Source organism: Colletotrichum abscissum (assembly GCF_030869225.1).
Source record: "Colletotrichum abscissum strain IMI 504890 chromosome Unknown Scaffold_1.1, whole genome shotgun sequence".
In the NCBI taxonomy this organism is placed as follows: Eukaryota; Fungi; Ascomycota; class Sordariomycetes; order Glomerellales; family Glomerellaceae; genus Colletotrichum; species Colletotrichum abscissum.
The window spans coordinates 809,573-834,202 of record NW_026849987.1 but is presented as its reverse complement, the minus strand read 5'-3'; the positions used below and the strand labels follow the sequence as shown (position 1 = coordinate 834,202).

Below are 24,630 nucleotides of genomic sequence, written 5' to 3'. Positions count from 1 at the left end.
CGACAGCCTTTGCCTGCTGCTGTTAATCACAGCGTCGGTATGAGGTGTACAACTACCTCCATTCGGGCAAGATGTGCTGTGTCGTCATGGTAGCGGTACCATGCTGCCAGGTAGACAGGGGCCCAGGGCGTCTGGCGGGAAGTGGAGTTCCAGGACCTGAACTGCACGTCAAGCACAGACCAGCGTGAGCCGGAGAAACAGAAACGGCGGCAGGGCTAGCGCGGGCAGGACTGCGACCAGCCCCACACCTCACCAACCATAAAAATCTCTTCTTGTGAGGCAGCCTCTCTTGTCTTCTCTTTTCCTCTTTACTACAATCCGGATCAAATTTACATCGACATATGTTTTTGGTCTGTATGGCGGCTCCGCTATGCGGCTTGCTGAGGGTTGTCCTGTTCTCCTTGGACTTTCTTCCGTTCCCGGCCTCCTAAAGTAAATCCTATGTGAACACCTTTCCTTATCAGCCGAGTATGACGACTCTTTCTGGTATTTGACTGTGGGGTGGTCTCAACATCCTTTTGTAAAGGAACCTGAATTATTAAAACGGAACCCGTAGTGCGGAACGTCTCGTTCGTGTTCCTACCGACCTGAAACCTGTGCGCAGAAGAGCCATATGGGCTAAGAGAGCCGCTGTTCCTCCACATGCCGATGCCTCGCAAAACCTGGTTAAACCACGGTCTTTTACCAGTTACCTCGTCAATTACGGAATCCTCCGTCTAAAACATCGGCCGGGGATCTCAGTAGTGACTTACGCGCACGACAGGCGGATCGATCTACAAACCGACGTCAAGATTTGCGCCTACGACGCTGTCGTGTGTTTGCACGGTTGCTGTCGGTTTAGGGACGGCGTCAGGCTGCTACCTTTCAATTCCTGAACCATAGAAGCAGAGGCCTCATACGACTGTCCAACACGAACGGTCATCCTCCGCCAAAACTGACATGGGAGCGAGCGGGTCCGTCTCTATGGCAGCTATTATCACGCCTTCAAGTTGTCAGACGTAGTTGGTGCCTCGGCCTCCGCGACCATTCTTCCAGACCAGGAATATGAGGACAATAGTTGTCAGCGCGAACCCGAACGTCACAAACTGCATAGCCTGGTCTGCGGTTGACTTCCTGCACCTCTCTAACAAGACATTTTCGGTCATGCCAGGTGCCAAATACCACTGTCCATCCTGCTTGAATTTTCCACCGTTGATGATATCGTTGTTCCCAATGGCTTTCCAATGCTTTTCGTCACATGCAACACCGTGTAACCCAATTGCGAAAGCCTGCCATGTTGTTAATAGCAAGTACATGGTATGATCATCGATGGACTTACTATACCACCGCCCAGGAGTAAGACCCCACTCAAGGCGTCCGCGGCTATCACTACGAGAGCCGGAATGGCGTCTATGAAAACAGCTACCAAGCCCAGCACGGCGACGGCTAATCCAAAGCCGCCAGTAAATGTGCTGTATTTGGTAGTCGTGGGAGCGTCGCCAATCTTCTGTCCCTTGACGAGGTCGATAGATAGCCCGAGGACAACGATAGCCATGATACCCTGAGGGACGCGCAGTGTTAGCTCAACTTAATTTCCAGGGTTTACTGAACGAGACGAGTGTATTATCGCAGACCTGAAGAGCCCAAACGCCCATGCTGATGAGGTTCAGCATCTTCTTAGCTGAAGACTATACTTCGTTTAGAATGTAAGTGACGTGCTTCTGCACGAATGATAATCTTTTTGCTATACGAGATATGATAATAATGCGAGGCAGACAACAAAAATCCGTAACGAAGAGTACGACAAAGTAAAAGGCGATAGATACCTCGCTTATATAGTATGCTCATTCAAAAACGAGGACAGCCCTTGGGTAACTGTGTCACTAGAAGCAGCAGGCAATCAACGACCAAAAATGATCTTTAATCGGTCCCAAGACGGCGCAGTAAGGCGTTTTTTGTTCTGCTCCCGTTTCTAAGTGACACATAGATGAATTTCCTGCATGTTTGCGCCGCTGGACGAGTCACAACGACTTCTCATCGGCTACTTGCATATCAGGCAGGCTGCTTTGCCAGCTTCTGCCCGGTACTACTCTCCAATCATCGTACTACAGGGCTCCCTCCCTCTCATTTTAGGGCATACAGTCTGGCTCAGGCCTGGGCCTCACAGGCTACAGCAGGCAACAAAAAAACCGAAGAGGCAGTGAGTCAGTTCCGAGACTGATCCTACAGAGTCTTGCCCTCGAGAGCATCGAATCAGGTTCCACCATACAAATGTAGTTCAGCAAGAATTGGTTCGGAAAGAAGTAGCCAAGGGAGTGGGCCACCGCTTCGCAAGAAAGAGCAGATACGACCTCGCTTTTGCTGGTATGACATGTTGTTGTTTGCCTGTCTAATTCTGGAAACACTATCTCGGGCGCCTACTCAGATCGTTACCTCACCTTGAGTGGACCCTCCCCATGCCAGTACCTGTGGGCACCGCCTTTACAGGCTGCTCCAGCTTCGGGGCAAATGAAGGATATTGGTGTATTACCTGACGTGCCAGCACCAGTGTAGTCGACTTTCTGGCGACTGCTGACTCATCACACGAAGGTTAAAAGAACTGCGGCGATGAGGTAAGCCGGAGAATCTGGACTTGAGCTTTCCGAAAGATGGCCGGATAAGTGGAGTCCATCTGAATGTGCCAATGCAACTGTATCCGTCACTTTCCACTGCCTTTCTGAACGCACGGGCCAAGTCGCGATTGGTCTGCCCAAATTTTTTCGACAGCTTCCATCATCGGCCTGCAAGCCCACATCTCCTGTCCACTGTCCAACTCCGATCCCCGGCTTCATTCATCCGCCACGTCCACAACCTTCACCATGTCGTCGCTTTGGGATACCCTTTCTGGTCGCAAGTCCTCTCAGAAGGACGCCGGTGCTTCCCAGTCTTCACCGGCCCCCGAACCTACAACCACCTTCCAGAACACCCCAGCACAGTTCGACCCTTCAGCAGGATCTGGCGTCGAGTCTTTCCTTCAGAGCTCATCCTTTGCCGACCCCGCGCAACTACACCCCCTCTCTGGACTGAACAAGGACACACTCGAATACCTTTCTCTCGAAGATGCGGCTCTGGCGGATGTCCCTGGCCAGTCTGCCCTCCCCTCCCGAGGCTTCACCGATGACCTTTGCTACGGAACGGGAGTCACATACTTGGCAGCCTTGTCGATAGGAGGAGCCTGGGGACTGCAAGAGGGTCTGAGGAGATCAGCCAACCAGCCGCCGAAGCTACGACTTAACTCAGTGCTTAACGCCGTCACTCGCCGTGGCCCCTTCCTGGGTAACTCCGCTGGTGTCGTTGCCATTACCTACAACTTTTTCAACGCGGGTATCGGCTACTTCAGGGGAAAGCACGACTCTGCCAACACGATCTTGGCTGGCGCTTTTAGTGGAATGGTTTTCAAGAGCACAAGGGGTGTGCGGCCCATGTTGATTTCCGGTGGTGTTGTGGCCTCCGTGGCCGGTGCCTGGGCTGTAAGTTGCCGCCTTCACAAGTATATTGGCGTCGCATATCTAATCGTTTTCGCAGGTTGTCCGCAGTACTTTCTTCTCTGCCCCCGAGCCTATTACTTCCGAGCATGCCACCTTGTAATTTACGACATAACCTGACGAATTGTCCCCGTTGAAACCCGCCAGTAATGATTATTCATTATGCCCATGGATCACGTTGGATCTGTGGACGATGATGCTCGCCATTGCGAGCTTCTTCTATCTGTTGTTTGAGTAAGGAAATTTAGAGCGCCTTAGAGGAGTCTTGGGCATTGTGACGGACGATCTCTCCTCAAGTGGACCCGTGTACAGTATTTAGGAAGGAGCATTAGAAGACCGCATCACTGGGTGGAAGTGGGCGTTCGGTACCTGTCAAAAAAAGAACAACATTACACGTTCCTTCTACGTCCAAGTGTCCTAGACGGTTGTTGCCATATTGGACTGGCCTGCCAGCCTGATGGCAATGGAAGAGACGTCCTGAGCAGCATCTAACTAGTACAGGCTCTCCTCAGGCTGCCGATCGCCTTTCATCGCTACCCCCATACCGCAGGAAAACATAAGCATGGAGATGCAGCAGGCTAGATACCATTTCTATTATGTCTGCTTCACCTGAAATCGCGTGATAGACTCGACGTGAAGTTATTTTTCACTATCAGCTACGGTCACGACCGCGGAAGATGAAGACATCCGCAACTCGCGACAAGCTTGATCGATCTTGAGCTGGACAATATACAAGCTAGAGCGAAGCATCTCGATCGCGCTACATCTGATATAGGTTCAATAGGGGTTCACGTATACAACGAAGTCGGTGGACAACGCTTTCTTCCCTACGATACCTCGTCGCCACTACCTAGAGAAACAAGCTATCTCCCCGAATCTCTCAGCGTCCGAGAACACGGTCTCCAACGATTCGGTCGTTGTCGTATGATGGGCTGGTGGTCTTGTACGAATGTTTGTCGCAGGAGATCGGCGAGACCGATGAGACCGACGATGCCTACGGTGCCTACGATTAAGCTCGCAGCGATGATGGTACTGAAGGTCTTAGTCCTCCAAGCGAGCTCGATGACATTGGAAACCACAAGCGGGCATTGCATCTCTTCCTGAGGAAAAGGTTCAAAAATATCCGTAACTTTCGTTGTGAAAAACCCTGCTGACTTCCATTTCTTAGATCCAGGAAGTTTCCCGAGTAAAAATGTTTTGCCTGAGTAATTCCTCTCTGATCGACAGCGAGTCCTCCCACGTCGTATTGATATACCTTGACAGGAATGGCGGCTCGATCCTCCAGAAGTCGTCCTGGCCGGTGTGGACCGACTTCGAAGCTTTCATCAAAACAATGTCTGTGTATGATTACGAGGCCACCATCAAACGGGGCGGTAGCGTGGAGAACATCAAGTAAACTTTCCTACAAAAAGTCGGCGACTTTATGATATCAAAGCCGGATCCGCATCCCCCCAAAATCGCCATCGCCAGGACGTATCCGACCTGGTTCAATCATCTTGGCACGATGAATGATACGTGGAGTTACGCGAGGATCGACGCCCAACAAAGTATTGACATTGCAGTGAACTAGAAGGCCTCGCATGACCTTGGTGGCAAAGATGCCTTTGATACGATGAATAGATTAGGAGAAGCAGAAGAAAATACAGTTGGCTTGGTCAAGGTAAGTCAGGCACATCGCGTTTCGGGTCGAAGACTTGGGATTAACCGCTCATTAGCTGTGGCAGCGCAAATCGATCAAGCAGCTGCCCGAAATCCTGCAACTGGTCGGCCAACCTTTGCTTGCGCCTCTGGCATCAATGTTCGCTGCAAACGGCTTCTTTCCTCATGACATTGACAGACTGTTGGAATCTTCTTTTGACGGAGGTATTGAAGACAATGATTGGCCTGAGGATTTCCGCTGATGGATTTTGCGCGTTGTTCTTGTTCGCTCGCCCCATGGTAGCTCAGCCACGTGTTGACGCGAGTATCGATTGTGCTTCGGAGTTGGATATTCGTATGTCTTGGCCAGTTTGGCACCTGCGTTTCTGTCTTTTTATATTGCCGTGAGGCTCACATTGATAATTAATGAACTGCGTTGTCGCATTGCATCCGCTATGTACCCGATATCAATTCCAAGGAAGATGCGGTCTTCTTTCAATATCAAGGCATGCAAAAGGGCCAGATTTATCATCAGTGATTACCATCCCAAGCGCCATTCGAGATCAAGGACCTAGAAACCGCCTCTGGAACGAACCTGTCGCAATCGATTGCTGCTTAAAACCCCACTCCCGACTGACTTCATCTTTCACTCCTACCACCACCGTCCTCGGACCCGAATCCTCAAGCAACATTATTGCACACTATTCGAATCTTCCCGACTGCTCGTCTTCCAGGCAACGTCAACATGTGCGGATTTTGGCCTTTCTCGAAGGCACACTACGACAACGAGGATCCGCCACTTGTCTATCGCCTTGGCTGGGATGGCCAGAGATACGCTATAGATGTTGTAAGTAGAATGTCTCTTGGATACCTTTTGCTTTCTTTACCCTCTCTTGCAATCCCAACCATTGCCGTTATTTCCCTCCGTTTTTCTAGTAAGCCCCCGGAAGATCATGCAATGACCTGCCCCCTTTTCTTGTCTTTCGGCCTCAGAGACAAAGAGCCGGCCAAGACATCACTGGAGCGGGTCATTGGTATACCAAAAGCTTCAAGCCGCAGTGGATCTTCATGCGGCTGGGTGAAGAGATCTGGCTGAGTTCTCGCCTTGGACCGCTCTTCAGATCTCTTCTCCTTCACATCTCTTTGATCAGCCTCATTTTCTATCAATTCACCCAAGACTGTGATGAGGTGAGAAGTCTCAGGTCATCAAAGCCCTCCATCGATAAAGGAGTCTCGTCTCCTGGCATTTGGTCTCTACCCCTGGATTTCCGAGTTTGATACACCAATCGAAACAAAAACGACCTCGATACTCTAGAAACAAGGATTCGGCGTCGAGTTCAATATATAATCGAGTCCAGCAAATCCGCCATGAAGTCTCCCAAGAGCAAGTCGACTGCCAATACCACCGGCCCGCGGCAGGTGCGCTTCACGGAGGACCGCAGCAACCCAGGTGCCTCCTTCCCCGTTACCCAGGGAACCGACACCTCGACCGCTCCTGCCTTCAATACCCACGAAAGCGACGTGGGTGAAGACAGCGGTGTTTTCCTCCACACCTCAACCAATCCCTCTGCCTCAGTCAATCTTGGCCATCACTTTCCTCCCACACCCTTCGGTCAGGCTGCTCACCCACACCTCAACCCTTTCATACCCTCCACCTTGCACCCCGCCTACATCTCCGAGACCAACTCGTTCGCGCCTTTCGGTAAATTCAACCCGTACGGACTTACCGCGCCTCCCTACGTCAACATGGCCGACTACCAGAACGTCGCTCCGCCTACTAGTGGCCTTCACTTCCAGCCGCCGGTTCCCGACACCACCTACGGCCCCATGCAGCACGTTTACGTGCCTCGCTTCGACAACGGAATGCCTCCAGTCTATCACGTCGGTCTCCCTCATGCTCAGGCTCTGCCAGTGGCCTCTTTTGTTGCCCCGAAGCCTACTCCAGTTCTGCTTGGCGCACCTCTTGTTGTTGTTCATTATTATGCAAGTGCCCAGCGCACATACGCTGCGATTGCTTCCTGAGCCGAGCGGCTTGTGTGATTCATCGGGCACCTGGATTTCTTTGCTTCATCTAGCCGCCTCATTTTCATCTCACTAAGCTCACCCAAGGTTTCGAGAAATAGTTTGCTGACTTGAGATTGTAGCAGTCCCCCACCAACAACATCACCTACATTGGCCAGGCCCCCCCTCAGCCTCCCATCATCATGGCCCAACAGCCTGCTATGCACGCGGGCATGAGCATGCACCCTCCGATCATGCTTCAGGCTCCTCCCGCCGGTTTTAGTGGCCCTCCCATGTTCCAGGGTGCCCACATGGGTATGAATATGCCTCCCAACATGGGCGGAGGTGGAATGCCCGTCTTCCCAGGTAATACCAATCTTCCTCCGGACGTCACTGGATATGGCAAGACCGCTGGAGAGGTCGCCATGGAGCAGGCCCAGTTTGCCTATTCCAATGGTCTCTTCGAGCCCCAGGACTTCAAGCCTGCGGACGATGACCCATCCCGCTACTATCCCGTTCGAGAGGTTGATGGTAACTGGACCCAGCGCAATCGTTTCACTATTGACAACCTTGGCGATTGCCGTTGGTATGTCACCAACGAGGGCTACTTCTACGCCGTCCGTTTGCCCAACTGAAGTATTCCTTCATCATAGGTATTTCACCTCAATTAGAAGGAAACGAGATGAATTGCTAACGTTCCAAACAGCGTCAACGGGCAGCGAGATGATTTGGAAGATCTTGGGGTGAATGATGAAACGGAGAAGATGCCCTCGTGAGTATGCGAAAAGGAATGAGGAGGCCCCCATGTCTGATCATAGCAGATGATTCAACTTTCCGGCAACTTGCCCTTCAGACCCCTCTAATCCGTCATTGGCCCTCAGACCGTCAGGTAAGGCATGCAATCTATGGCAAAGCTACAACAACTGACAAGATATTAGGACGATCATTAGAGCAGATAATCTGTCTGCTTTAAGGAGTTGTCCACGTCATTCGCCCAAGGACAATACGGATACCAGATTGGGCTGAATGGGATGAAAGGGAGAGGAGGATAAAGTCAATGGTTTCCTATGTCGACATGCCAGAGAATGCTCTCGCCCAGGCCGCCAAAGTTGCGGTTAAGGTCGAAATTGGAGGCAGCTTTCAATGCGTGGCTTGGAAGTAGACCAATATTTCTATTCCTGGGGTCGTTTGACGATGGCTCGGAAGAGGGTGGATGCCTCAACCTGAACCTAGGTAGATTGCGAATCCCATAAGAGTGATTTCGAGACGCCACATTTGCCTGATTATTTTGCATGCGTGAAAACTCAAAGCGATACGAATGAGTGGGTTTATTTAGCTGTAAAGAAGTCTGTAAGGTATGATTGAGCGTGACAGGGAATTTTTTCTCTCTGAATTTGAGATCATGATGTCCAAAGAGAATTGGAGCCTTTCTTTTTTGCCTACTATTATTTGTACTCTTATTGGATGATTGGCATGTGATTTACTTTCAGAGTCCAGTAGTACTGGCTACCTAAAGTAGGTGATTTACTTTGGGCAGGTACAGAAGTCGGGCAGTTCCTTCCAATGCGGGCGAGGTAGTCACTCTGACCTGGCTTCACCTACCTTCGTATTCAGGATTCACCTCCTTTTGCATCCAATGAACCCATCAATGCAGAGATACCACCCCAATTCTGTGCTTTCCCTTCCTGAAAGTTCTCTAGAAAGAAACTAGTCGAAGGCGGATTCCGCAATATTCGTTGACGATCGGGCTGCATCCACAGTACAGAACCTCCCACTGACAGCATCTCGGTAGTCAACCTCCACCATGACGCGTAACGCCCGCAGCTCTACTCTCTGCGAGTGGGCCCTTGGCGTCAGCGTCGAGGAATACTGCAACTCTATTGAAAGGCGCAGACGCAAGAAGTCCAGCAGCAGACAGCGGATCTGCGTCGAGATTTCCACCGACGACGAATCCGAGGAGGATACGGTCAAGATCACATACCCGCGCGCCAATCGCAGCAAGGACTCTTCGGGACCCGGCTCCAAGAAGGTCCGTTTTGAACAGGCCTCGTCAAAGCCTGCGCTGAAGGCTGTGGACGCAGAAGCTAAGTCCAAAGGTGATACCAACATCCAGTGCGGGCATGAGTATCGAAATTCATCAGGAGAAGACGAAACTAACCACGGAGGAAGCAGACATGAAGAAATCGGAGAAGACAGATGACACATCCGAATCTGAGTCGGAAGCTAAGTCGAAGAAGAAGAAGAGAGGTGCCAAGGCAGCTATGAAGAAGGTAGTGGATTCTTCGTCCGAAAGTGAGACAGATGAGACTGAGGAGGAGACGCCGGCACCTCTCAAGAAGAAGAGACAAGAAAAGACGAAGGACAATGTCAAAAAGTCATCTAAGACGAAGGAAAGCGCCGTTCCAGCCGATACCGAGCCCAACAACGTCGGTCCTACAGTCAAGAAAGCCCGAAGCAAGAATGGAGGAGGGAAGACGAACGAGACCAAGAAAGTCGACAAGCCTCAGAAAGTAATGCCCAAGGCGGCGTTGTCTCCTCACCTACGCCGACCCAATCTCATAATGCCCATTCGCGCGGAGGTCATTCAAGTTGAGCATACCATTGAGGGCGTCGAAGATCCTCGACCCAACGCATTCCACGACCCTCAGCACGGCGTTGTCCGAGTCTATCATGGACCAGCCTACGGCAATCCTTACGGCTTGCTCTATCCTGCTCGCGATCCAAACAATGCTCCTTTGCCGATGGGCGTCCCCCATCCTCTGCAGAACCCCTATTTTTACGGTTTCGCCAATCCCTCAAACCCCGGAGACAACCACTTCAAGGGCCAGTCTCCCTGGGGCTCTATGCCCGTCACTTGTATGCCTGGAGGACCGCCAGTCATGGCAGCAGTCGACCCGATGCAGATGGGAATGCAGATGCCGCCGTGGTGGGGTCCCTCGTCTCCTAAAGGTCTTTCTCCAAAGGGATCTCCGAAGCATGTTATGTCGGGGGCCATTCCAGCAGACGCAGCATCGACGACAGGTGCCAAGAATAAGGAACAAGGATGGGATACCAACGTTGGTCCTCAACAAACCAAGGCTGCTTCGCCTCTGGCAAAGGTAGCGAGTCCCAATAACGTGGCTCCTGCTTCTCCTATCAACATCAATTTGACAGTGAATCCAAATACACCATGGGCTGCATTTGCTAGCGACCTCAGCAAAAAGTCTACTCCTAACAAAAATGGATCGCAAAATGGAAGCAAAAATTCCTGGGGATCGAAGAAGAGCACAGACTGGCAGCCCCTGGGCAGTGGCCAGCATCCTGATCTTGCTTGGGGCAACACTCCCACAAAAAGCCAGGGAAGCAACAATTGGAGCAACAAGGGAAGTAACAAGGGAAGCAACTCGGGCTGGACGAAGATTGGGGATGCGAACAATGATTCTTGGGGAGCGACTGGAGGCAGTGGAAGCAATAGTGGGTGGAACACCACGAATACTGCTCAGGCCAATGATGCTTGGGGAACACCCGGCAACACTCAAAGCAACGATGCCCAGACAACTTCTGGTGGCGACGGCTGGACGGCGATGAATGGTAACACTTGGGACAATACCGACAATACGAATAAGGATGGATGGGGAACCTCCAATGACCAGTCAGCCGATGCCTGGGCTAAGTCTGGAGGCGACTACAGCAACAACTGGGGAACCGGATCGAATCATTCCAACTCGAAGAAGTCAAATAAAAGCCAAAATGGCAATGGAAGCAATCGAGGCACTAGCGGTCAAGCCAAGGCTGCTACGGACTGGGATGGCCAGGGAAACAATGTTGGCTACTCAGGATCGGAGCGTAAAGTGTCAAACAACTCGAACAAGTCTAGCAAGTCGAAGAAGACTTCACCACCGCCGCCCTCAACCAATGCTGGCTGGGACAACAACGCTGGGCCTTCGACCAACAGTCCCGTTGGTAACTCATCCAACAAGGGCAACGGAAATGAGAAGAGCTCAAGGAATGCGTCCAAGGGCGATGCGTGGGCGACTGCCAGCAACTCGGCCTGGACTACATACAACAACGCTGGCCCAACGACCAACAATAGCCCCCACAATTCCCACTCGTCGAAGAAGAGCTCGGGAAGCAAGAGGGAAAAGACTGATCAATGGGTTTCGGCTGGCGGCGGTGCCGGATGGGGCCCCGAGACCACGAGCGGCGAAGTCAACTACGGCCCGACGGCGACCGAGATGAGTAAGACTTCGAGCAGCAGCAAGAGTATGCCAGGCGCCTGGGACACCAACGTCCCTCCTTGGGGAGATCCGACTTTGGCGCAATCGACAGGCGGTGCGGCAGACCAATGGTAGAGGTGATTATGGCGAAGCCGAGCTCAGGGGGAGCTCTTGAATGATACCGCAGCAGTAGAAGCGGAAGGGTGGTCGGCTGGCGGGAGGTATTTGACAGCAGCTGGTAGAATTTTTTGGAACCGACAGATCTTGGTGATCTGCACATATTGGGGCGTTTTCCCCAATAAGGAGGTTGTGGACTTTGGCGAATGCATTATTTGACAATGACTTGGGAGGGGAAGGGGGGGAGTCTGCGGGTTGAAGAGACATTGAGTTTTACGAGCCTAGACTGTTTTACCCGCACGGGAGGCGCGCGGGGCGTTGCAGCTTTCACCCGAGTTCTACATCAGCTGGAGGACAAAAAGCTTGGCACCAGAAATTGACGTAGATAGATCAAGAAACATTGAAACAAAGGTGCCGGTCAAAGAGTGAGAGTGGATGATTTGCCAATGGCTGCAGTCTACAAGATGTGTGCTACCTAAGTACCGACATCCCGTCCACCGACGAGAGATGTTCCAGGTTAAGGGAAACGCTCAGTCGCCGAATGGAGATGGGAACCGAGGGGAAAGAAAACGAGCGGACTGTTCTGGCAACGCTGCCCAGAAAAGATATGCGAATTCAAAGTTAATGTTGGGCACGAAAAGTCATTGACTCCGAAATGCCAATGACGTCTCCCAATTTCTCCGTCAGATGCGCATTTACTCGTCCTCCTCGCTAGACTCCTCCTCCGAGGCCTCCTCGAGCCACTTGATGAAGGGCTCGGCGGCCTTGCGGACCTTCTTGGAGGTGGCCAGGTCGGTGTACTTCTTGCTGGCCTTGGTACCCCACTTGACGGCGACCTCCTCGCTGAGGAGATCGTGGTTGTAGTACAACTGGAGGATCTTGACAACTTTGTCAAAGATGTCGGGGTGCTCCTTGGCGAGCTGGCCAATGAGGCGCTCAGTACCACCGAGGAGAGCCTTCTCGTGGCGCTCAGAGGTAACAAACTAGGAGATGAAGTGAGTCAAGGGGTCATGAGCCATTGGTCCAAACGATGTGAACATACCTGCTTCATCATGCCGGCGCGCTTGGGGATCTGGGCGAGAATGTTCTCGTCGAAGATGGTCTGCACCAGAACCAAAACGGAGCGGTGCTTGGTCTCGATACCAAGCTCCTTGGCCTTGACAAAGATGTCAATCGAGTCGACCTTGTCGACACTGCCCTTAGCAGTGGCCTCGTCCTGGATCCAGGTGCCAAACTCGTCGTAGACGGTGCTGCCAGAGGCCTCGCCATCCTCGTCTTCGTCATCGCCCATGTTGAGCTTCTGCTTGAACTCGCCGGGGAGCTGAGCCTGACGGGCCTTGACGGCCTCCTCGCTCATGTCGACGGCCCACTCGTGCTCCTGGGTCTCAAACTGGTCAATCTCGGGAGCCTCCTTCTTCATCTTCTCCAACTCGTCATCACTACCAACATCCTGGTCGTCGGCGTCGTTGGAGCCGTTGTCGGATCCTTCTCCGCCGCTTCCGCTTCCCTGTCCGTTCTCCTTGGTACCGTTGGCCTTCGCGCGGCGGGCAGCCTTGCGCTCGGCCTTGTCCTTCTTGCCCTTCTTCGGCTGGTTCTTCAGGATATAACCGCTAAGCTTCAGACGGAGGTCGACCTCGGAACGCTGACCACAGGCCTTGCAGTCGAGGAGGATGCGACCGTCTTTGATGTTGACGTCGGTCTCGGGGTTCTTGCACTTCTTGCAGAGAACGAAACGGTTGATGAAGCCATCGAGGTGGTCTTGCAGCTTAGCGGCGTTGTGGGAACCGTTGATAATCCAGCGGTCGTCGGCGGGGTCAACGTTGGTCTGGGCACCGAGCTCGAAGCCGAAGTACTTGATGACATAGGCACCGGGACGGGCGAGAGACTGGGCGACGCTGCTCAAGTTGACGACAACGGTCTTGATACCGTTGCCCTTGCCCTCAATCTTGGTGACGATCTTTTCCATCTTGTAGCGATAGAAAGCGTCCTTGACGTCGCGACGAACGTTGATGAGGGAAGCCATGATTGCGATATTGGTAGTAGGTGGACTGAAGAAGAGTCTTGGAAGAGTATTTTTGATTTAGGAGGGTTGATTGGATCTGGAGTTAAAAGGCTCGGGATGCGAAGCTGGTAGTGCTGTCGTTTGGACGGGCGGGTAGCATGAAGAAGCCGGAGGTCGTGATAGTATAGGATCGACTGATTGGCGAGGAAGCTGGTAAGGGAGCAAGAAGGCGGACTCAATGCTCAAGGGTTCTTTTGATGAACATAGGGTAAAGCGAGACTAGATCGTCTTTGCTGTCGAGAATTCATGAACTCCTCTGGGTTCGGAGATTTCAGCCAACGGAACTGATGTTGGGGCTACAAGGTTTCGCTATGCGAAATGATTGCAGCTTGGGGACGAAGTGTCTGAAGACGGTGGTATTGTCGTGCTGATACATAAACTGCTATGTGGCTTGTACCGCGTGAGGGTGGTGTTGTATGTTCAACTCTCGCGGAAGAAGACTCGGTGGTCGGGAACGCGGCGAGAGAGGATGCTACTGGCGATTGTTGACGATACTGTGGTTGTTTATGGCGAGGTGTTGGGTGGTGGTGGTGGAAAGTGGCGACGTTCTCAGGAGAGAGAGGGGTGGAGGTGGGAAGAGGTTTTGTACGCTTTGGAAGATTTTACCGCGGAGGACGCGAGGATGCAGAGATGCCTAAGCAGGGCGGTGAACTGCGATTGCGAAAAGGTGGGTTTAAGATAATTGCGAGATGTGCTCGAATGGATCTCCGAGCGGAGGGTTTTGTGCGTTTTTTTTCTTGTGGGTGGTGGGAAGAGGAGAAAACGGAGATGACTGGGCAGTGAGCGCAGAGTTTTGGAAAAGGCTGAGGTGGAGTCGGAGGTGGTGGCCTTCTTGGTGGTAGTACGGAGTAGAGGTGGCGGCGGCAGGACAGGAAGTTCGGAAACACATGAAAAGTCCCAGAAAGAAATGCCTAGAATGAAAATACAAATCCCTAGGAATAATAAAGTGGACCTCCCTTAGAGCGCTTGCCTACGAATTCATCGCCTCCCCAGCACCTCCTTCACTAAGGCGCCCCCCCAAAGGACACTCAAGGTTTGGGCGCTGGGGGCGGCGGGGAATCTGGCGGGCTGGCTGGCCCTTGCCTCGTGCCTGTCAGAGTTGCGCCACCACTCAAAGAACCCCCTGGAGCCGTTCTGTCAGACATGGACCTCAGAACAACCAGCGAGCCTTAAATCCGAGTTTGAGGTTGTCGTTCGCTCGTTCGCCTGCCCCGCGGCACCACCGGGCCAGTCCAGTGTCCAGGATGCAACACGCAGCTGGGCAGCCAGTTCCACTTGCTGCCTTGCGTGTTTCCCGACCTTTCTTTGAACTTTGGCCTCAATTTTTTTCGTTGCTGTGCTATGTGTCGTCTTACATCATGGCACCCAAAGTAGGCATTTGGATATTACAAGGCATCGAGACAACAGCGACCCCAATTATCTTGCCTTCTCTTCCTCTCTCTGTGCTCTTTGCACCCTCAAGAGTGTTTCATACTCGTTTGTTTCTCTCATGATTATTTCAACACCTCCTGCCTTCATCAGGCAATACTTGAGACAGCGAAGGGATGGGAAAGCCTAAAGGCCTGGCGCCGTTTCCTGGTTCCATTGGCATTTTAAAGGGGGAAACCCGCGACGGCTCCGCGCCGGGCACGGGCCAATCAACGGTCTTTCCCGCTTTTCGAGAAAGCGCAATTCGCACCGCAATTGTGCGGGAAAGGTCAAGGAAGCTTTCCAAAGGATCCGGGGCAGCACGTAGCAGCGCAAGCAGAGGGACGGGCAACATAAAACTAAAAATAAGCGACAAAAGAGAATACCTAGCCGAGTAGGCACACCTAACATGGGTTTTAGGAATTCCCCGTTTCGCCATCAGGTGGATCCAGTCTCTGCAGCATGCAGCCTACCGTTCGCCATTGCTTTTGCTCGCTCGCCTCGCCTAACGCCGGCTCACAAAGCCGAGCCAGTCGTTGCCATGCAAGTCATCACTCGACTTGCAGTTTGCCTTGGCCAAGCAAGCTATGGATGGATGTATTCAAAAAGCAGGGCAGTTGGCAGCGGAAAGCCTGGCTTGTCCACGTATGCAGTAAATGTGTGTGGTCCCAGTGAACTCCCAAGCAAGACCACACAGGGACGCTACACAACGACGTACATACATTCATGAATCACCACGAAATCTTTCTGGCACGATGTGACTTGGTATTGGCCCTCTAGGTCTATAGGGACCATGCCTACCCAACCACATTTGCCAAGCTGTCTCGTTTATCGAGGCACGTTTTTTTTTTTACTGATTCAGCATTCCTGCCCCAGAACCCAGATGCCACAAACGCTACCTACCCGTGCTCCAGTACCGGAATGATCAAACACTCACAGAAACGCCCAGACGCGATGTGCCAACAATGCCGTCCATACCCTTCGCGCCAAATGCAACACACACTATGCAACCTTTGAAATCCTCCCGTTCCTCCCATCGAGAACCCCATCATTCCCGCTTCTCGCCAACGGGAACAAACTGCAGCAAACACTTTTGCCCTAGGGGTCGCGAGGAGATGAGCTGGTCCGACATGGCCATCGACTCTTCCGCCATTGACGTCTCAGGAAGCGTCGTGTAACGGGTGTAAATATCCGTCAACAGAGTCTTCATCTCGGCGAGCGCCAGACTTGGTGGTGCTTTGTTAGCAGATGGGATCTCATTGTGGATGGATTATGGGGGTTACTCACTGCTTGCCAACACATCCCCGGCCTCCGTTGGCAAACGCAAACATGAGCCGCTTCCTCTCAGCGTCACCCGTTGGCTCCATCCACCGATCAGGGTTGAACAAGTCTGGCTCCGGGAACACTTCCTCGTTGATGCGGTGAATGGAATACGCCTGGCAGCTGACTGTAGTCTTCCCCGGGATGGCATACCCGTCAATCACCCGCCCGCCCTGGGGCACATAACGCGGCAGGGACATCGGGATAGCTGGGAAGCACCGCAACCCTTCCTGCACAATGGCATCGAGGAACGGCAACTTGTCGAACGCGACCCCCGGGTTCTCCCTCAGCTCGCGTCGCAGCGTCTCCTGAAAACGCAGCGACCGCGGCTGCGAGAGCTCCCACATGAGAAAGCACAGCCCGTCGCCCGTCGTGTCGATGCCTGCCGCCATGTGGTCGAGGCACTCGCCCGCCACGTCGAGCTGGTCCAGTCCCTGGCCCGCCTTGTCGTGGAGCCGGCTCAGGAGCGTGAAGGCCGCCGGGTCGGGCTTTTTGCTGGACTCGATGACAAAGGTGTCGGCGAGGGGCGTCTCGCGGGGCTTGGCGAAGAAGTACAGGAATCGAGAGAGGAGCTTGTGCAGCGCGGGACTATAGTGCTGAACAAGGCGGTCTGTGTTATCGTCAGTCTACCTTGGGTACATTCAGCAGGCATGTTGGGCTGTGTACTCACTTTGCAGGCTGTCGTCAGCAGCAACCTGGTGCATCATTTCCTCGTCCGCCTCGTCCTCGAGGCAATTACTGCCGTACGGATGGAACAGGTGATGTGTGACGCAATCACAGGCGTATGAGTGAAGACTCATCTGCAAACGCAGTCAGGCAACCGTCCAGAGAGTTGAAACGGGGTCTACGTACGAATATGTCGTGGCTCTTGCCAACGGACTTCTCGCACAACTTGATAAACTTTTGTGACCTCTCCTGAATTCCGCCTAGAGGTACAGGTCGCAGGACGTTACTGTTTGCGTAGCGGTCCGCAATTATTCTCTTGCGCTTCGCATGCTAGAACAAATGTTGTAAGTTGCTATTCTACCCCAGACTGGAGTTTCATCCGGGGGGGCTTTACATCTTCCTTGTTCAACGTTGTGAACATAGTCCTAGTACTGTAAGCTTTCTGCTTTACCCAACCAACATAAGTTTGCCTTCCATACCTTCGTCCATAGACTTTGAACAAGTCATAAAACTCCGTCTTGTCATAACCGCTGCCTCCAGAGCAGTAAATTTCTTTGACGGCTTCGTACGATGTAAATGAGACCTCGTCTGGTGCGACTCGGACAACCGGTCCATATTGCTGGTGGAGCGCATGGATGTACTTCGTCCTGGTTGCTTGTAGTTCATGCCATTTCAGAATGAGGGAAGTGAAGGCGGATATCCTCGGGCCGGGAACTTTCCACAACGGGGACAGGACGCAGCGAATGACATACGTCAAAGCTAGGACAGAGAATGCTGCTCCCAAAAAGACGGGAGAAAGGAGTAACATGTCGCAGGCCTTTCACTATTACACCATGATACGTACGTAGTTGTTCTGAAAAGTGGCAAAATGAGTCAAAGGTTCGGGGCGTAAGGTAGGTCTCTCGAATCATGGGTGACGCCGGTTCCTCTTATCAGCTCCGTTCCGGGCCCCGATAGCGTTGGTCAATCAGAGGGTTTCGATTCGTAAATGACCAGTCGAGCGCCGGCGCCGATAGGGTGCTTTAGCCCGAGAACGGGGCGGTCTGGCAAGCGCAACCTACTGAGGGACCCCAAATGAGACGTGAGGGGCAGGGCGTCAACACTGATTACCCCTCCATAACTCGACAGCCTGTGAGGAAAGGCTCGACATGGATGCGTCGGGAAAGACTTCACAAGGTATTCTCGTGAAGCAGGAATTCGGTACGGTATCAGATATTTGATTTTCAACTCATGTTTTTCTACGCCATCACCGCCGGGGTCCAACATCACCTCGTGAGACGCACAACGCCTCGCCGATCGCCACCTCGTACTAATACACCCGGTTCAAAACTCGCCCACCAAGCAAACCTCGAAGCAAGACTCAAAAAAGTGCAGGTAAACTCCCCTCCTCCATCTCTCACAGCTCTCCCTTAGTGCCCTGCTTCGACTTGTCATTCGAATTGCCCCCAAACAAGCCGGTCAACCAAGACATACCGGGAATCGACACAGTGCCTGCCGGGGGATACTCCTTGCCGTTGACGGTGACCTTGGGCGTGCAGGTGCACCACTGTTCCTCGGGGACGCTGCTCAGCGCCGACGGGATGTGTTGGCCGCAGCCCCGCCAGGTTGCCTTTGCTATTGGATACTTTTAGTTTTCATGAAACTACACGGAATGTTACGAGACTGGGGTTGTCGTCTTACAGCAAGTCGAGCAGGTGACTCCGAAGCACATTGTGGATGAAAGTAAAGGTGTTGGTGAAAGGGAGATGTCGGTGCGGGTATCAAGTTCAAAGGGTCGACAGTATGTTGTGTACGAGTTGATCCGAACGAAGCTGGAAGTCAAGATGGTGTTTTGAGATAGTCTTTTTGAATGTTGACCAATGTGATAAGGGCTGGTCTAGCTACGAGCTCACCTGGGATTAAGTATTCGCGGTGTCCGTGATAGCATAATCCACCCACTTGGGGTCGGCGACCTGCATTGAGCATCGTCACGGGCGCAGTGACCCCGATGAAGTGGGTCTCGGAGGGGTATCGCCGACCTCGCTCCCTATTCCGGGGAAGTGGGGTGCTGTCAATGGAACTCGGGCTTGCTCACATAAGGCACTTTGGAAGCTTCCGACCGAGCTGAGACCGGTATTTGTTTAGTCATCTCGTGTAACACGTTCGAACCAATCTCGGGAATGTTGCTCGTTAAATGTATTTGGCCATGAATGAAGACAAATATCCCCTCTCAACTAAGGTAAGGTATGCTGAGGCTCATGCGGTCCGTCCCGAGTCTGACTTCATACTTGCTGGATGAACTGAGCCACACGTTCTGCAAGCCACTGCTGGGATTCCAGGTTCTTCACAGTGTGGCTTGCTCCGGGAATCAAGCCAGACAGCTCGTGGACATTGGAGTTTGTCTTCTTCCACAGGTCGATCAAAGCTTGCTTATCGATTTTGGCTGGCACGAACTCATCCTCTGCAGAGTGTAGCACCATGACGGGCTGCTGGAAACGATTCCAGACCTCGGAGACGAACGACTCTTTGAGGTCGGAGGAGAAGTAATCATCGTCGCCCCTGTGATGAATATCAGTATTTCATTCACCTCACCCCGGAGATGGAGTATCATAGCTACTTACCCCTTAGCCGCCAGAGAGTGCCAACGGTAGGCCGTCATAGGTGTCGAGAAAAAGCTTGGTACTAGATCTTTGGGCATCGCTTCGGCCTCCTTTCCAGTGGAAATCAGCCCCTCTGCGTGCTCTAGGCTCTTCTTCAACCAGTCAGGTTTGACAAAGTCTTCAATAGACTCCCGGTCAGATGCAGGACCTTGCATGATGAAGCCATCGACAGGGTCCTCCTTGTGCTTGGTATACTCCATACAGTCCTACCAAGGTTAGTTGGGTCCTGTAAATGTTCGAGGCTACTACAACGGTATACCTGGCATCCAGTTGAGTGGCCCATAAGGACAATCTTTTTCTTTCCGATACCTCGGAGATACCTCACCAGCGCCGAGATATCCTCAACATCGTTCTTCAAGCTCGAAAAGCCGTAGCCAGAAAAGGAGCTCCTCATCCGAATCTCAAACACAGACCAGTCTTGTGCCGCTGTCTCAAGATGCTTGGCTATGGCCTTGGTGTAGCCAACAGTATGAGGTCCATCTGCGAGGCCTCCTATGAAGAGAAGGGCGTTTGATGCTCCAGATGGGCCGATCTCATAAGCGCTAGAGTGGGAGGTTCGGGAATCGAAAGGATGCACCGTGCAAGAGAAAGGAGCCGGGGCCATGGCGAGTTACTGAGGCCCTTTCGGACAAAGACAGGCTGTTCGTCAAGATTCGGTCGTAGTTTCAGCGGAAGGCTCCTTTCGTGACTGCTGATCAGAAATTCAGAGAGTCTTGCGATGTTGTTGCGTCCTCAAATGAATTATTGAAATTGACGTAACCTAGTGGAGGGGGAAGCGCTCTGGTGGGGGCTGCTCTGATGTGCTGTTGCGGGGCTGCCAGCTTCCCTTTTAGCGAGCCAAAACCACCAAAGGCCCTGAACAATCGGCTGTTAGTGGGGCTCATCACCGAGGGACGTCGAAAGGAAGCCACCCGATTGGGCCTACTTTAGGAAGGTATGTACTTCGTACCGTCAATCTTTCTCAGGATAGGTAGTCATCTCAGGCAGGCGTTTCCTCCGTCAAAGTTGGGTTGCGAAGTGAACGACAGAGCCTCCACATTCAACTACCAGTAGACACGCGAATCCTCACCACTCTCTCTTCAATATCACGCCAGTCATATTCTCGAAAACCGCGACGATAGGCTTTTCTAGATCAGATACGTCTCCGCCGTTAAGTTACGCGCCGCTGGAGGCTGGCGTGGAATACCTGCCCTCTGCCTCGTAATGGCGACCAGTCCCGCCAATGCAAACCCAGCCCGGAATGAGTTCTTTCAGCAGGTTCGTATACCTTGGGACGTATAGATCATATGCTGACCAATTCAATCAGCTCAAACCATGCTGTGTCTCAATTAGTCAGCTAGCAATCCGACAACAAGGAGATTCGTCCTCCTTCAAACGACTCTCCGAGTTGACTGACGAGTTGTACCACATTCTCAACGACCAAGTCAATAGAGATGCCAACGTTCTGGATTCAAAGCTTGCCGACTACGTCTTTTTCCCGCTCTCTCATGTCTTCCGCAGTCACGATCAATACCCCAAGCGCCTAATCGAGCTCGCCATCAAGTGCCTTACCGTTATCATTATTCACGGCTGGAAGTCCAACATCTCGCCCCAGATCTTGCAGCAGCTCCTGATACTTCTCACTTTCATCGTTGGAGGAGTACCTGGCCGCGAGAGAGAGCACAATGTGCCCGAGGAAACCGAGCTTGAATCGCTTAGAGCATTAACTGCCTTGCTTACTGTGGCTGGAACGTCCAGCACAGCAGCAACAGCTCTGACCGAGGAGAGATTGGTGCCAACTCTGGGCCATACCATCACGGTAATTCTGGGATGCGTAGCGGATGGAAGAACGTCAGCTATTCAGCTCGAAGCTCTGCGTATCCTGAACTGCTTCTACACGAGCATCAAGGACCATGCCGCACTTGCGTCGTTCATTCCGGGCATCGTCTCTAGCCTGACAAAACTTCTTTCCAAACCCCAGGGAGAGAAGACGCGCGTCTTGGTCGGTTCCATACAGTCGTTGGGACTGGTGCTAGTAAAAGTTCTTGGCGATGTCAGGACCCGGAGCATCATCGCAAGACTGAACTCGGATACTCCACCGGAGGCCGAACAAGGGGGTGTACTGAGCCTATCATGGCTCAACGCGACAAAATCACAGATCAAGCTGGCTTTGGCAACAGTCTTGAAACTCCGAATAAGCGATAATACAGACGTACGCGAGGCGCTGCTGGCATTCTGTCTTGGACTTCTCGACGAATGTCACACCTCCCTGGAAAATTGCTCTTCCGTACTGGTGGAGACAGCCATGGTCATCTCACCAACACATCCAACGACGTCTTTGACCGGTACAAGTCTGCAAGATTTGGCCATCATATATCCTGAACTTGGCGAGACCGTGAAGGTCACATGTTACAATTGGATCACCAGCTTGCCCAGGATCATGCAGTCTGCCGACGAAAGCAAGAAACAGGCCGCCGTCCAGAATTTGATGAAGGGTATGGCTCTTGTCAGTAGCCTTCAGTTGGATTCTTCACTATTGGACGAGTCAATAGCGGCGGCTCTAAGGGACAGTGTCACATCTCTCATAACCGGAGCGAAGCCTAGCAAGATCCTGGATGAAACAACGCCGGACGCTTCATGGTACAACCAAGATATTGTGAGAATAGGAGACACTCCAAAACAATATTCAAATGTGCTGTTGGGCGAGGAGAGTCAGACTGGAACAAGGTCAGCTATGATTGACTTGCTTTCCAACGTCGGGCCAGCCTCGCAGCAGACCAGGCTTGCTGCCGAAATGCTGGATCACGCCAGGGACTCGTCAGGCGATTCTCAGATAGCCTCTTTCTGGCTGAGCTTTGAACTCCTCAAGACCGCCTTTTCTCGTTCCAACGAGCTCGACGATCTCCTGGACTTCTCTTCACTGGGTTCTGGGGGCGAGTGTTCCGAATCCACCTTTCAGGAATTGTATGCATTCGCCGTCGTTTTGCTCGACTCACACTCTGAGCTGGCCGAGATCGACTGGAGGCTAGAGGCCACAGCACTTGAAGTAACCGCCTTCGCAGCATCTCGATCAGGCGAAGCCTTCAGACCAGAACTCATTGACGTGCTATATCCTACAACAGCCTTCCTTGGCTCTGCGAGCTCACAACTAAGAGAGCATGCAATCACGACCTTGAACGTTCTTGCTGTATCGTGTGGGTACACGAGCGTCTCCGAATTAATCATCGAGAACGTCGACTATATGATCAACTCTGTCTCGCTGCGGCTCAACACGTTCGATATATCGCCGGCGTCCACGAAGGTGTTGGTGATGATCACTCGCCTAACCGGGTCGCGACTGCTGCCGTACCTCGACGACGTTGTGGCCTCCATTTTCGCAGCCTTAGACAACTACCATGGGTACCCGGTATTTGTTGAAAGTCTGTTTGCAGTGCTCAAGGAGGTTGTAGAACAAGGCGTGAAGTCTGACAGACTTCTTCTGGAGGGCCGACAAAATGGACCAGAGAGTCACAAGAAGGCTGCCGGCAGTCATGTCACAATTGACGACATTGTCAATTTATTGAAGAGACGACGGGAAAGAGAGACTGAAGCCTTGATCGACGATGTGACCGACGAAACTAACAACAGTCATCCTCAAGAGCCTTGGGGTGCGCAGGACCAGAAACCCAAAGACGGCGGGGAAGAAGGAATTGACGAGGACGCTGCAAACAACCAAGTCGAAAAGGAGAAACCACCCAAGACACCAACGTATACCCTACTGGAGAAGATCGCCGGCTTGACACAGCACTATCTTACTTCACCCAGCCCTACGCTGCGAAAGTCGTTGCTCGACCTACTGGCCACCGTATCTCCAGCTCTTTCAGGCGACGAAGACTCTTTTTTGCCGCTGATCAATGCTGTATGGCCGGTGGTGATCACCCGAATCTACGACGAGGAGGCGTTTGTGACCATTTCAGCCTGCGATGCCCTCTGTGCGCTCTCCGCCACCGCCGGAGACTTTCTAGCCTCCAGAATCAAGACAGAGTGGTGGGACGGGCTGGGAAAGTGGTGTCGAAAGAAAAAGCTAGAGGCTATCCAGTCTCGAGGTAAGGGTAGTACGCACCGAGAGAGTACCAGGCCAGGCCAGGCCGCCGGGACTACGAGTCAGAGAATCGTCATTCCCGTCATGACAGGAAGCGATCGGCTAAGCTATCAATCTGCAGAGATAACGAAAGGCTCGGTATCAGGCGGCTTGGGCAAATTCGCTCAATCTGCACAGATCTGGGATTCCGTGATTCGCATGTTGACAGCTATCGCTTCACATGTCCGCCTTGACGCCGAGATATTCGACGAAGTGCTGGATCTGTTGAGCGAAGCACTTAGCCAAAACGTTGAAGCACGTCGCGCCTTGGAAGCTGTCAATGGTGATGCAGTCTGGCTAGCCATGTACCAGCAGGGACAGGTCAAGGCCCCAAGTCTACCCAGACTAAACGGCGTGACTTTTGCATCCTTGACGACGCTGAGCTGAAGCTCGCCTCGCATGCATCTCAGCCCTCACGACGGGTAGCTACGGATACGCAGAAAGCTCTAGCCTCCAAGTTGTGAATCGTTCGATGGGAGCTGCAAGATCACATGGTAGCAACTATTATCCAACCACCACCAATAGGAACACAACCGCGGGCTTAATGGAAGCTAGAAGTGCGCTAGAATCATTTTGGTCTACAGAAAGTCCAGATTGGCCCCGGGATGGCTTCCACTGCATGACAACGATCACAGGTCGGGGCTGGAGCTGAAGATGTGACAGCTCTGAGCTGCATGGCACCACGGGAAGCATGTTCGGGCGACCTTGGCGACCTTGGCGCCTCAGGACCAGGACGCCCGATAGCTGCACAGAGAACGCGTAGTACATAGATTGCCGTCTGACGCGGGGTTGCGCACCATTCCCATCTTCTCGGCGAGTCCGGCCACTGCGACAACAGGGGGCAGAGCTGATAACACTCTGAATGGATCCGTGATCCGACATGATAGGAAGTAGAGACGGATCAGCGAGATACGAGCGCTTTGCTCGATGATTACAGCGCTCAGGTGCCGCCAACCGTGATTGACGAGCGAAACAACACACC

At 52.6% G+C, this 24,630-nt stretch overlaps 9 protein-coding genes across 9 annotated transcripts; 4 read left to right on the top strand and 5 right to left on the bottom strand.

Moving 5' to 3' along the window:
- Window positions 1-992: 992 nt before the first annotated feature.
- Window positions 993-1,652, bottom strand: CABS01_00232 (uncharacterized protein; the record flags this gene model as incomplete). The annotated part of the gene is made up of 3 exons (XM_060533614.1): window positions 993-1,268; window positions 1,319-1,540; window positions 1,614-1,652. 3 exons carry the CDS (start codon window positions 1,650-1,652, stop codon window positions 993-995), a joined length of 537 nt encoding a protein of 178 aa, XP_060406128.1.
- Window positions 1,653-2,837: 1,185 nt separating this feature from the next.
- CABS01_00231 (uncharacterized protein) lies at window positions 2,838-3,606 on the top strand (the record flags this gene model as incomplete). Its single annotated transcript, XM_060533613.1, has 2 exons — window positions 2,838-3,488; window positions 3,544-3,606. 2 exons carry the CDS (start codon window positions 2,838-2,840, stop codon window positions 3,604-3,606), a joined length of 714 nt encoding a protein of 237 aa, XP_060406127.1.
- A 2,903-nt stretch (window positions 3,607-6,509) lies between these two features.
- CABS01_00230 (uncharacterized protein) lies at window positions 6,510-7,777 on the top strand (the record flags this gene model as incomplete). Its single annotated transcript, XM_060533612.1, has 2 exons — window positions 6,510-7,112; window positions 7,286-7,777. 2 exons carry the CDS (start codon window positions 6,510-6,512, stop codon window positions 7,775-7,777), a joined length of 1,095 nt encoding a protein of 364 aa, XP_060406126.1.
- Window positions 7,778-8,946: 1,169 nt separating this feature from the next.
- Window positions 8,947-11,473, top strand: CABS01_00229 (uncharacterized protein; the record flags this gene model as incomplete). Its single annotated transcript, XM_060533611.1, has 2 exons — window positions 8,947-9,238; window positions 9,312-11,473. The coding sequence occupies 2 exons, from the start codon at window positions 8,947-8,949 to the stop codon at window positions 11,471-11,473; spliced, it is 2,454 nt and encodes an 817-aa protein (XP_060406125.1).
- Window positions 11,474-12,150: 677 nt separating this feature from the next.
- On the bottom strand, window positions 12,151-13,478 carry CABS01_00228 (domain found in IF2B/IF5; the record flags this gene model as incomplete). Its single annotated transcript, XM_060533610.1, has 2 exons — window positions 12,151-12,438; window positions 12,498-13,478. 2 exons carry the CDS (start codon window positions 13,476-13,478, stop codon window positions 12,151-12,153), a joined length of 1,269 nt encoding a protein of 422 aa, XP_060406124.1.
- A 1,537-nt stretch (window positions 13,479-15,015) lies between these two features.
- On the bottom strand, window positions 15,016-15,363 carry CABS01_00227 (uncharacterized protein; the record flags this gene model as incomplete). Its single annotated transcript, XM_060533609.1, has 1 exon — window positions 15,016-15,363. The coding sequence occupies one exon, from the start codon at window positions 15,361-15,363 to the stop codon at window positions 15,016-15,018; it is 348 nt and encodes a 115-aa protein (XP_060406123.1).
- A 609-nt stretch (window positions 15,364-15,972) lies between these two features.
- On the bottom strand, window positions 15,973-17,718 carry CABS01_00226 (cytochrome P450; the record flags this gene model as incomplete). Its single annotated transcript, XM_060533608.1, has 6 exons — window positions 15,973-16,150; window positions 16,212-16,854; window positions 16,915-17,044; window positions 17,097-17,240; window positions 17,305-17,335; window positions 17,390-17,718. 6 exons carry the CDS (start codon window positions 17,716-17,718, stop codon window positions 15,973-15,975), a joined length of 1,455 nt encoding a protein of 484 aa, XP_060406122.1.
- Window positions 17,719-18,306: 588 nt separating this feature from the next.
- Window positions 18,307-20,153, bottom strand: CABS01_00225 (uncharacterized protein; the record flags this gene model as incomplete). Its single annotated transcript, XM_060533607.1, has 6 exons — window positions 18,307-18,524; window positions 18,591-18,721; window positions 18,985-19,013; window positions 19,178-19,448; window positions 19,511-19,755; window positions 19,809-20,153. 6 exons carry the CDS (start codon window positions 20,151-20,153, stop codon window positions 18,307-18,309), a joined length of 1,239 nt encoding a protein of 412 aa, XP_060406121.1.
- Window positions 20,154-20,752: 599 nt separating this feature from the next.
- Window positions 20,753-24,035, top strand: CABS01_00224 (HEAT repeat protein; the record flags this gene model as incomplete). Its single annotated transcript, XM_060533606.1, has 2 exons — window positions 20,753-20,806; window positions 20,856-24,035. 2 exons carry the CDS (start codon window positions 20,753-20,755, stop codon window positions 24,033-24,035), a joined length of 3,234 nt encoding a protein of 1,077 aa, XP_060406120.1.
- Window positions 24,036-24,630: the final 595 nt, after the last annotated feature.